General features: G+C 47.5%; 1 protein-coding gene across 13 annotated transcripts in view; it reads right to left on the bottom strand.

The window, feature by feature from the left end:
• The window catches only part of LRP8 (LDL receptor related protein 8), an 85,479-nt gene that overhangs the window by 16,130 nt on the left and 56,949 nt on the right, over positions 1-12,400 (bottom strand). For all 13 annotated transcript variants that reach the window (XM_007978699.3, XM_007978705.3, XM_007978710.3 and 10 more), the window contains 6 exons: positions 8,339-8,513; positions 6,025-6,252; positions 4,310-4,428; positions 3,932-4,071; positions 2,329-2,470; positions 209-361 (listed from right to left, as the gene is read on the bottom strand). In XM_007978699.3, coding sequence (XP_007976890.2) covers positions 209-361; positions 2,329-2,470; positions 3,932-4,071; positions 4,310-4,428; positions 6,025-6,252; positions 8,339-8,513 — 957 coding nt within the window. The remainder of the gene's footprint in view (positions 1-208; positions 362-2,328; positions 2,471-3,931; positions 4,072-4,309; positions 4,429-6,024; positions 6,253-8,338; positions 8,514-12,400) is intronic.

The raw sequence follows: 12,400 nt of genomic DNA, 5'->3' as shown, positions 1-12,400 counted from the left end.
TCCTTGGGAGTGAGAAAAAGCTTTGGAAGGATCCTGGGGGCATGAGCATTCAAGGAAGGTAAAAAAGAGAAACCCCAAAAAGGCAACAAGTAGCCAGGGAAGATGGAAGAAAACCAGCAGCATACTGTGTCCCAGAAGCCAAGGGAAGATTTCAGCAGGGTAAGGTCTGACACTGCCAGGGGCCATCCCTCCGGGAAGGTCTGCTTACCTCGGTAGCACCTCTTCATGTCTGGACCCAGCCACATTGTGTCAGGACAGGCACACGTGTACTTGGGAGAGTGGCTGGAGATCTGAGGAGCAGGAAGGCACAGGTACTCACAGCCTCCATTAGGCTGGACACTCAGCTTACAGGCATCTGCAGCTAATGGCAGAGAGGGAGACAGCTGGGGCACAGACAGGACATGCCAGGTATTCCTGCCTCCTGAGGATGAGGCCTCTTCCACCTGGCTTGCTCAAAAAGCTTGCCCTACTACTTTTTTTTCATATTTTTTTTCTTTTTCTTTCTTTTTTTTCCCCCAAAGCTTTTGGGGTACACGTTGTTTTTTGTTACATGGATGATTATATAGTGAATTCTGGGACTTTAGTGCACCTATAACCCAAGTGTAGTGTACATTGTACCTAATGTGTAGTTTTTTTCTTTTTTTAATGTCTAGCCCCCCTCCTACCTTCCCCCTTTTTAGTCTTAAAGTCCATTATATCACTCTGTATGCCCCGTGTATTCATAGCTTATTTCCTGCTTATAAATGAGAGCATATAGTTTTTGGTTTTCCACTCCTATCATATTTTACTTAGAATAATGGCCTCCAGCTCCATGTAGGTTGCTGCAAAATACATCATTTTGTTCCTTTTTATGGCTGAGTAGTATTCCAAGGTGTATATATGCCACATTTTCTTTATTCACTCATTAGTTGATGGACACTTAGGTTGGTTCTACATCTCTGCAATTGTGAAGCCCTTCTACTTTTAAAATGTTTTTTATTTTTTATTTTTTGAGACAGGGTCTCACTCTGTTGCCTAGGCTAAGTACAGCAGTGCAATCATAGCTCACTGCAGCCTCAAACTCCTGGGCTTAAGAAATCCTCCCACCTCAGCCTCCCCAGTAGCTGGAACTACAGATGCATGCCACCACACACCAGGGTAATTTTTGTAGTTTTTGTAGTGATAGAGTCTTGCCTTCTTGCCCAGGCTGGTCCCAAACTCCTGGACTCAAGTTATCCTCCCGCCTTGGCCTCCCAAAGTGCTAGAATTGCAGGTGTGAGCCACCATGCCCGGCCTCCCTACTACTTTTATTGGGTACTTTCCAGCACCATACCTAGTGTTTTATCCCCACACTCTCATTTAATCCTTGCAACAATTCTGAGAGGTGGGGACGTTACATCCCAGACTGACAGATAAAGACACCTAGGCTCAAAGAGAACAAACTCGTCAAAGCTATTCTCTAGGAATTTTTTTTTTTTTTTTTTTTTTTTTTTTTTTTTTTTAAAGATGGGGGTCTTGCTCTGTCACCCAGGCCAGAGTGCAGTAATGCAATCATAGCCCACTGCTGCCTGGAGCTCCTGGGCTCAAGGGATCCTTCTGCCTCAGCCTCTCAGTGTTGGGATTACAGGCAGGAGCCACCATGTCTAGACTAGAGGTAGAACTTAAATTGAGGTCTGCTGGGCTCCAAAGCCGATAAGCCCATGGTTTTTGTTTTTCCATGTGCCACATACTATGTCTCTCATTTAAATTTCTAGGTCTAGAATCAGGCACCAATCTTATCTCCTTACACTCCCTTGCTTTCCCACTTTCACCCTGGCAGCCAACACTTCAGTTAGTTAGAATTAGTATATCCTAGTGATAGAGGAGGGGACAACCTACTAGTAGGATTCCTAGATTCTATTCCCAACCAATAAGCTGACTTATTATATGGCCCTTGGATACATTAGCTTATACTACTGCAAAATGGCTCCAAATGGCAAGATAGATGCAATGTGTCATGGTGAAAGCAGCTTTGGAACCAGACAGACCTGGGTTTAGGTTTCAGTTCTGCCACCTGCTAACATTATTTTACCTCTCTGAGCTTCCATTTCCTCAACTGTTAGAAGAGTAATACCCACACTTTGTAGGATTGGCAAAAACAGGACATTTATGTATTAATTTATACCCAGCCTTATTTCACAAAGAACTTGAGGTAAAATGAGACAAAATATATGATGAAAAAGTACTCTACCAACAAGAGGGATTGTTGTTATTATTTCTGGGGTTGCTGAGTTGTGACCTGAATGTGAACACAGCCTGCAGGCAGGACACAGACAGGGGACCTGGGACCTAGGACCAGAGACAGCTCACCTCTTGGCTGCTTCAGCTCATGGAAGATGACAATGTCATGTGGATTATTGAGGTTCTCAGCCAGGATGGAGATTTCCAGGCCATTGAGCCGATTTGCACTGAAAATGGCCTCATTCTCCAGGTCTGTCCAGAACACCTTGTCCTGTGGGGTATAGATGCAGAGGATGGGAGGCCTGGGGTCTAAATCCATGACCTCAGTCTGAGGGGTTGGCCCCAAACCATAGTCACAAGAACTGCCCTGATATCTCCCCTGATCTGTCCTGTCCATGGATTCACGGTGGGGCTCTCAGTCTCTAATCTGTGATGGACCTCTCCTCGTTCCCTTCTATCTTAGAGGATTATTCGGTGATTCTGTGCTTTGAACTGACAGCCACAATATTACTCATTCATGCTGAACTAAGCCTGCTTGCTAGAGCCCAGCAGAAACCCCAGGTTAAATCTCTATAGCATTATCGTTACTGGGGCCTGGGACCAAGATTGGAAGGGATGTGTGAGCTATGAGGGTTATGTCCTGCTGGGCTTCCTGTAGCCTCTGGATATCCACACGAGTCCACATGGTTAGTCCATATAAGCCTAGATGTGCATCTGTCAGTAAATCCACATGTACAGGTACAACTGTGCATCCTCATACAAAGATCTAAACACATACCCAATGTTCATCCACACACAAAAAGCTACATTTGCCCCTAAATATGCAGTCTAAATACATCTTAGTATATGTATGTACACACATAGGCACCAGCACTTAGAGGAACGCACACCTTTATTCTGATGCATTTATATTTACCCATGCACATACACATACTTTACAAGTACATGCCATGTATATACACAAGCACATACACTTGTGCCCCAATACACCTGTCCTTTAAAGCAGGAGCTGGACTTAGAGGTGGAGCTTTGCCCACAACTTCAGAGCAGTGCTGAGTAACTTTGCTGCAAGCAAATCCTGCCAATACCCACCACAGATCATCATCCCCTTGCTTTCCCTCCCCTTGGTGGTGGAGTTAGTTTTGGGGAAGAGGTGAATGTGTGAGACCTTGGTTGGTTCTGGCTTCTTCATTTCCAGAGAAGAAAAGTCATTAGGATCAGGGCACAGGAGAGTCTTGGCTCCTCACTTTCCCGGGAGCTTCTTCAGACTAGGATAGTGTCTGATTCACTTCTGTGACCCCAGGGTCTGGCAGAGGTCAATAAAAGTGTGCAGAGCTGAACAGCATCTCTCAGGCCATTTCATCCAGTAAATGATTCTAAGGATAGGTATGTTCCTTCTTCCTTTCCTCCCTTTAGTGGGTACCTTTTGTATATGGGTTACAGTGCTGGGTGCTGAGGGCATAGAGAGGAAACATACATGCCTAGCAACTCACCTGTGAGAAGTGCTCTGAGAGAGGGGTCTTGGGAAGACAGCATGGGAAAGACTGCCAGGTGGAGAGTGGGCTGCAGAGCCTTTGTGTGCAGGCAGCTCACAGATTGTATACAAACAAATCAGTTGGTTTCCCTGTTCCTGTTTTCATTTGAACAAGTCTCAGGGACTCATCCTATTTGAACAAGTATTTTCTAGGCTTCAGCTTCCTAGTGGGCCCATGCCTCTCCTTACAGCACTCACCTCAAACACAGCTATCCCAAAAGGGTGGCTCAGGAAGTCAGTGGAGGAGATCAGCATCTTTCTGTTGCCTCCACTGAAGTCAATGCTGGACAGTTGGTGTAGCTTGGAGTCTACCCAGTACAAGCGTTGGCTCAGCAGATCTTGGGAAGGAAGCAGGATCAGGTCTTGAACCTGGGACCCCAATGTGGAGCTCTGTTCCTTTGTACCCCTCCCTGCCCACATTTCTAGGCCTCACACTGGGGCCAGCCTAGGGCAACCATCAGGAAGCAAAGTCACTGGCACCATGACAGGACCCAGAAACAAGACTCATGGAGTTCCAGACAGTGATCAGGACAAGGCACTAGAATAGGCCCCCAACCCATGAAAGGCAAGGCTCACCCAGGGTGATTCCGTTGGGCCATTCAATATTGTCTGACACTAGTGTTTGCCGGTCCACTCCGTTGAGCCCAGATTTCTCAATCTTGGCCTGGTTCCCCCAGTCAGACCAATACATGAACCTAAAAGACAAAATAACTCAATTTGGCTTCTTGTTGGGGACATGACTGGGGTAGTCTGAGTCACAAGAGCTCAATAACCCATTGAATAGTTGAGGGTTATGTTTAGTAGGGACTGAGAAGACCTCTAAAGTTCTTTTGAACCATCAGATCTTAGAATTAGCAGGCACTTTAGCCTTCACCTCATTTGAGAACTTGAGGAAAACTGTATTCTCTGAGATTGCGCCCAGACTCAGCTAATAGCCTGTGACCCCATCTCTCCCATTTCTGGCAGTGCTAACTGGAGCCTTAGGGTGTCACTGTGGGGAAGGCCCTAGTAAACCCTCTCTTTTCTGGTTTCAGAGGAGAAAGTGGATGAGCTTCCTAACTCAGGTAACCCTCCCTGCTTCTGTCTCCTCAGGCCTACTAGGGCAGGTAGCAGCCCACTGTTACTAATCCAAGGTAGTAAATTAGACCTTACCCACTCCTTTGTAAATAGTCCCTTTATTAACCCTCCTCCAATTATCTTGAGTATGCAGTGGGTTTCCTGCTGGGACCCTGACAGATCCACAATAGATTGGGGTTGGGCTGGGTGTAACTCTATGATGTGAGGGACAGGATGTGGCAGGTGCAACACAAGGTCTGCATGAGAACAGATAGAGAACAAGGTTGAAGAGAGGGTGAGAGGAGAGGCTCCATATCCATCAGAGTGCCTAGTTCTGTGCTGGGAGCACGTGACCTATGCTTAGTGAATGGCAGCTATCAGTCACTTCCCAAGGCCTCACATAACCTCCCATGTGGTACTCCCCTCACCAGCTGCCCTTGCTCGAAGAAGAGGGCTTTCTTATCCCTGTTTAACAAGGAAACAGCAGTAGGAGCAGATGTTGATTCTGGGAAACTTAACATGATACAACACTAAAAAAACCATCTCAAGATATCCCCACTGAGGGAGAGAGGGAGTCCTGTTCTGTTCAGAATCCCTAACTCCCAAAATTGGAGGCCACAGCAGGGCAGCCTTGGTGGTGAGGGCCCAGAGACCATAGGCAACAGGGGTGGGGATGGAGGTGGGCAGTCTGAAGCAGAACAGACCAGTGATCTTGGTCCTCAAATCTTGCTGGCTGTCCCACAGGGCAGGGAATAGACATGTTTTATGTAACTCCAGAGGCCAATGGAGGAAGTTGTAGGGAGATAGATTTGGGATTTTGAGGGGAAAAGACCCACTTTCTAATGGGCAGAGCTGCCCCACAGTGAAACAGGCCCTATGGGAGGTAATGAGCTACCTGTCTTTGGAAGTATGTGAGCAGCTGCCAGATGCCCACCTACAGCAGCCTGAGGAAAGGCTTCCTCCCCCAGGAGCTTCTATCAGGCCATCTCTAGAGCCCTGCTCTGCTCTGAGACACTCCAATTCTACGATATAATGAGTGGGTGGGAGAGTCCAGGGAGAGCTTTGGTGACCAATGCCCAGAGAACCTTGGTTGGGGATTAACAAGACTTTCTTCCCCATGGCCTGTGTCTGAGTGGGCCAGAGCTTTCTAGAGCCCTCAAGATAGCTCTTGTGACAGACACAAGAGGACTGAGCACCTATGGTGGGAGAATGGGAAGTTAAGTTGAGACACTCACCCTTGAAGGGGGTCAACAGCGATGGCCCGGGGTTCACTGAGGTTATGGCTGAAGAGAGTGCATCGGCGGCCACCATCAACTGTGGCCACTGAGATGGTCTTATTGCCCGAGTCGGTCCAGTAGATGTGCTTGTGGACCCAGTCCACCGCCAGGCCCTCTGGAGAGTGCAGCTGCTCGTCAATGAGGACCTCCTGCTCTTTGGGGTCACTGGCCTTGTCCATGTAGGCACTTAAGAGAAAACAGAGATGACCATGAGGCAGATATTCCACCCATGGGCCCATCTGGAGCTACCTGTGCACCCTTCCCCTCTGTCTCTTCCATCTGGGCCATGGCAATAGATTTTTAGAGGAATGTGGATAATTTCCACTCTACACATTCCCTGGGGTACCAGGCTAGGGGTACAGACTTACATGGGCCACAGTCTCTGGCTTTCTAAGGTGGGGCTGCCCCATAGCTCTGCCCATTAGAGTGAGCCAGATATAATACAATGTGATTATGGAAAGCATTAGAGGCTATGGCAGCAGAGGCATGGAGATTACCTCATCCCAGAGGGTGGGAGAAGGCTTTATAGTTGAGTCCTGAAGGACAAGTTCACCAAGAGCACAAATTCACTAGGACAGAAAGCCATTAGGGAAAAAGAAAGGCTTGTGCAAATGGCCAGAGGTGAGTCTGCTCTGGAACAGTGAGATACTCAGGGGAGCTACTTATGTGGGTGTCAGACTGCAAGCAGGTATAGGCAGGAACCCCATCCTGATGGGCTTTGAGTAGCATGCCAAGGAATAAGGTTTTATCCCCCGTGGTAACTGGACAGGCCAGAGGACATAGTCCAATAAGCATGTTAGTTCACTATGGCATCTATGGAGTGGGTGGGTTGGAAGGAGAGGGAATGAAGCAGGGAAACTGATTAGGAGGACGTTACAGCATCTGAGTGGGAGATTAAGAGAGTCTGAAGAATGACCGTGCCTGTGAGAATGGAGAGAAGGGCTAAGAATACAGTAGACACTAAGGAGGCAACATTAGCAGGACTTTCTTTCCTAAATGCTGTTTCCCCAAAGGTTTTCTTCTTCTTGCTCTCTCTCTGGGTGATTAGTTCCTTAGTGTCCACTGCCATCAATAACTAAGTCTCTAATCCCAACAGCTCTCTTACGATCCAGACTGCAAAGCCAACTAGCTCCCCTTGGATGTCCCATGGACACCTTGAACTCAATATATCCAAAACTGTTCATCCCCATTCCCCTCCCCTCGGCCAACCAGACGATCCAACCCCTGAGCCCTGATCCTCCTCCACTGCTTCACACATCAGAGAACAGCACCACCATTCATGAAACCTCCCAAGCCAAAAACCTGGAACTCCCAAAATTCACTCTGAAGGAGTAAATTTCCTCCTTCAGCCCCATATCTAGTCTGTCACCAAATCCTGCCTCTTTCAGTTACAACTCTTGGACAGGCATTGTTCTAGTTATGTTTTTGGGTGTGTGTGAACCGAGTGTCTGTGTTGCGGGGAGGCAGGAATCTAGTTGTCAGTGAGTGGCACTTGCTATATTTGCTTCCATCCACTCATCCACCCATCTATCCATCATTCTTTCATCAGTGACTCAGTGTCTACCCAGCCCCTGGTCATTGGCACTCCTGCCAAGTGGATGTCAGGACAAAGAAAGGACATGACTGCCTAAAGGGGTCCCAGACATGCAGGGAGGCAAGCTGCTGGCAGCTGAGAAAGTCCTAGGAGAGAACCTCCTCCAGTGTGTGAAGAGCTTTGCCAAGTCAGGTCCACTGACTGTGGCGTCAAAGACACAGTGAAACGCTGGCCTTGGGGTGATGCCATCCGGGAAGGCATGCCAGATCAGATGCCCAGGTGGGTTCAGAGGCCTCCTCTGTACTTTCTCATGATCATCACAAATGGATGTCCCTGTGTTGTGACTGGGATCCTCTGGGCAGGGACCAGCTCTAAGTCCCCAGGGTCCAGTACGCAGGGATGTGAGCTGTTTGGAAAGTCCGCCGCAAAGCCAGGATTTCTTCCTTTCTGCCCTGGCCAAACAGTTCCTGTGTCTTGTGCTTCCATATTAGGCCTCCAGAGGTCAGACAAATCCCAAGTGTTTGGGGCTTAAAGCTGCTAACCCAAGGGAGCCCTCAGCCTACTCTAGCCCCAGTAAATTCCCAGAAGTGCCATATCCACTGTGATCCTGCATCTCTTCCCAAGCCCCAACTCTGTCCTGAGGAACTCTAGAGGCAGAGGCCACTACTCCCCTCCTCATCTGTCACTACCCCTCACCCCCATTCTTCAGGCCTTGCTGCAGAGGATGTGGCCGCTCACCTATAGATCTTACGGTAGGAGAGGTCACACCAGTAGATGCGATTGGTGGCAACTTCCACATCTAGTGCCACGACATTCTTGAGCATGGGGATGAGGCGTGAATAGTTCCGCTTCACCAGGTCGATCCTCCGCACCTCATGCCGGTTGGTGAAGATTAGGGATGGGCTCTTGCCAGCTGCCATGCAGGGAGGTTGAAAGAGAAAGAATCAGTGCAAAAGGCAGGGAGCCTGGAGACCAAGACTCTGCCACTGGCTTGCTGGGTGACACACCCATTTTCCTTAAAATAGTAGTGACAATTCCTACTTTACAGGTTGCAGGAGCAGATGAAATAATGAGTACAGAAATCTGAAGATGCAGAGCACCATGCATAGCAGGAGGATTTTTCTTCTTTTTATTAGATACAAACTTCTCCAAAATATTTTATGGCTACCCATTTTCTCCTTAGGTCTGCACTGAAAGCCTTCCACAGTGTGACCCCAAGTTCCCTGTCCAGCCTCATTACTTGCCCTTCCAACATAGCTTGATTCCAGCTACCAGATACCATTACCTAGGCCATGGATGGGCTTCCTGCCTCAGGGCCTTTGCTCAGGTTGTCCCTTCCACCTACCATGTATTTCTTTCCAGCAACTACCACCTTCTCTGCTTGGGCTCTACTGCTGTGGTTCAAGAAGGAACTACCTGAGCAAGTAAGTGTCTTAGAATGATAACTAGGGGCTGGGCACAGTGGCTCACACCTGTAATCTCAGCACTTTGGGAGGCTGAGGCTGGCACATCGCTTGAGGCCAGGAGTTTGAGACTAGCCTGGGCAATATGGCAAAATCCCATCTCTTAAAAAAAAAAATTAGCTGGGCATGGTGGCACACACCTGTAGTCCCAGCTACTCAGGAAGCTGAAGTGGGAGAATCGTTTGAGCCCAGGAGGTCAAGGCTGCAGTGAGCCATGATTGTGCCACGCACTCCAGCCTGGGTGAGAGACCCTGTCTCAAAGGAAAAAAAAAGATAACTCAGGATAGAAAGTGTTGGGGACGTAGCAAGAGATGAGCTTCAGAGATTGGCAGGGGCCAGATCACAAAGGGTCCTGTGAGCTGGGTGAGTTTGTTCTCTAACCTGAGCCAATGGCAGAGATGGGACATATATGATATACAGCACAGATTATATATATGCAGTAGAGACAACATATAACTGCTCATATATACACAAAGCCTGTTTTTTTCTTAGATTTAGGGTTAGATTTTAAGATGATAAACAAGTGACCTAGACTTTCCTGGCTACTCCATATGGGAGGTCACTGTCCCACGGGCCTCTGAGGGCCTAGCACCAGCTCCCACCTGTTTCTAGATGTACTGGGTCACTCTCAGGCACCAACACTGTCTGAGGGGCTGCTCCTAGTAACGCCTGCCCCTCAAGCTCCTTGTGCCTCCTTCTCTTGTTTTCCAGCTGACACTTCTGCCAGCCACCAGTCCCTATCACTGTGCATCTTTGCCAAGCTAATGTGCTCCCTGGAGGATGGGACCAGCACAGAGTCATGTAGGGCCTGGGGCTGGTGTGTGACCTGTGTGTAGTGATGGAGACTAATTCAAAGCAGGGTGGGAGTGAGAGAGAATTGTGGTACAAATAGAGAGCATGGAGAATGGGCTGAAGGTGCAGGAAGGGGCAAGGATGAAAGCTGAGTTCCAGGCCAGCTCTGCCACTGACAAGCTGTGATTTCCCTCACACCAAAATGACAGCAATGACACTTCACCTCCCTGAAGGCAGGAGCCAGGTTAAAAGGGCATGTTGGAGTGATTTTAAATGATAGCTGTGACTGTGACAGGAACCCGTGTGTTTATGATTTGAGATTTTATGTAATTGCACTTGAAATATTCATGTGTGTATATTTTGTATATGAATGGGTAGTTGCGTGTTGTCTCCAGTGCATGTACATAATCTGTGTCATGTATTAAATGTGTTCTATATGGGGGCAAGAACAGGTTACATGCTATATGTGATATACTAATGTATGTGTTACATATTGTACAGTTCGGGTGGTTTACTTTTTGGGTTTATGGGCTACCTGTCACTATTATGGCTGCTGTATTGTTATAATTTATATGTTGTATATTATATTTAACTTGCATATAAACTGCAGACTCATATATCCAACTGCCTTCTCAATATCTCTATTTGGACACCTAACCAGTTTTCTTAAACTTAACATGTCCAAAACAGCCTAAGATTACTCCAAACCTGCTTCCCTCAGTGTCTTTCCCAAGCCTATACGTAGCAATCTTATTGTTTCAGTTGCTCTAACACTTTTTTTTCCAGATTCCACATTCAATTCATAAGCAAATTCTGTTGGCTGGCCTTTGCACTATATCTGCAGTCTGTCCACTTCTCATTATTCCCATAGTAATAATGTGGGAATAAGGGTTCAGCCACCATCACCTCGCTTCTGGATTATTGCAATGACCTCTTAAGTGGTTTCCCTGCCTCCTCCCTTGTCCTCTACAGTCTGTTCTCAACACTGCAGTCAGAAGGACCTTCTTAAAATGTCACGCCATGTCCCTTCCCTACTCCGAGCCCTCAATGGCTTCCCCCTAGTTGGAGTGAAATCCAGAGTTGGCTCTTACGATGGTCTAGAAGGCCCTTTGGGCTGCCCCAAGCTACCTCTCTGGCTTCATCTCTTCCTAGTTTCCTTGTTCCAACTGTACCAGCTTCCTTGCTATTCCTTGAACATATTAGGCATGCTCCTGCATTAGGGCTTTTGCAGTTTCTGTCTCTTCAGCCTGAAATGCTTGTTCCTACAGATAACTGCATGGTAGCTCACTGTCTCAACTCCCTCACTCCCCACTTTTTTTTTTTTTAGAAAAGGTCTCACTCTGTCACCCAGGCTGGAGTGCAGTGGCATCATAACTCACTGCAACCTCAAACTCCTGGGCTCAAGAGATCTTCCTGCCTCAGCCTCCTGAGTAGCTTGGGACTATAGGTGCATGGTACTATACCTGGCTAATGTTTAAATTTTTTTAAGATATGGGGTCTTGCTACATTGCCCAGTATTGAACTCCTGGCCTCAAGTGATCTTCCTGCCTAGGCCTCCCAAAGTGTTGGGATTACAAGCGTGAGCCACCACACCTGCCCCCCTTCATCTTCTTTACTCAAATACTTTCTCAGTGAGGGCTTCCCTGACCATTCCATTTAAAACTAGAACCCCCTGCTCACCTGGACTTCCCTAGTCCCATTCTCTACTTTGTATTTCTCCTTAGCCCTTATCGCCATCTGCCATGCACTATATTTTATTTATTTACCTGATTCCTAGCCTGGCTCACCCATTAGAATATAAGTCCCTTGAGGGCAGACAGGGATTTGCATCCATTTTGTTTACTGCTGAACTCCCAGTGTCTACTACAATGTTAGCTGTTCACTATAAAAAACTGAATACAATGAATTAATTTTGCTGGCTGAATTGATCAATGTGTAGGTCTGCCCAGGTCGTGCTCTTTGTATAGACTCCTTATGCTGTGTGTGTAGTCTCTGTGTGGTTCAATTTTGTGTCTATATATTCTGCTGTATGAGTGTCATCTCTGTGGGCTGTATTAGGTGGCTCTATACAGTGTCTGTGTGGGTGTTAGTGTGCAGTGCATTGTGTGTGTGATGTATATGTACACTTCTGAGCACTGTACGTGCAACTGTTAGAGTAGGCAGACAGCTGGACATGAGTAGAAGGGGGAGTCCCTGAGAAAAGGGAAGCCTAGAAAATCTCACACCTAGAGACCACCCAAAACATGCATGCTAGATATGAGCAGAGAGGAGGGGAAATACCTGTGCAGAAAGGAACGCCCTTTAAGATGCCCAGTAACTGCTCACTCTGCAGTTCACCCATCAGAATGTAGCTAGCCATATGCTGAGGAGGAAGGGGAGGGCAAAGGGGAAATTCCTAAGAAATATGCAGGCCTAATAAGATTTGACTGCTATACAACCTTCCTGGGGTGGTGGTAATGAGTGATGCCGCCATTAGGTACTATTTGTGCCCAGAGCTGGGCATGCACACAAGCTAATTGTAAGGGAGGTCCCACAAGCCTGGGTG

Source organism: Chlorocebus sabaeus, chromosome 20 (genome assembly GCF_047675955.1).
Source record: "Chlorocebus sabaeus isolate Y175 chromosome 20, mChlSab1.0.hap1, whole genome shotgun sequence".
NCBI classification, from domain to species: domain Eukaryota; kingdom Metazoa; phylum Chordata; class Mammalia; order Primates; family Cercopithecidae; genus Chlorocebus; species Chlorocebus sabaeus.
Note: the sequence above shows the minus strand (reverse complement) of the source record. Positions and strands in the feature narration are given on the sequence as shown.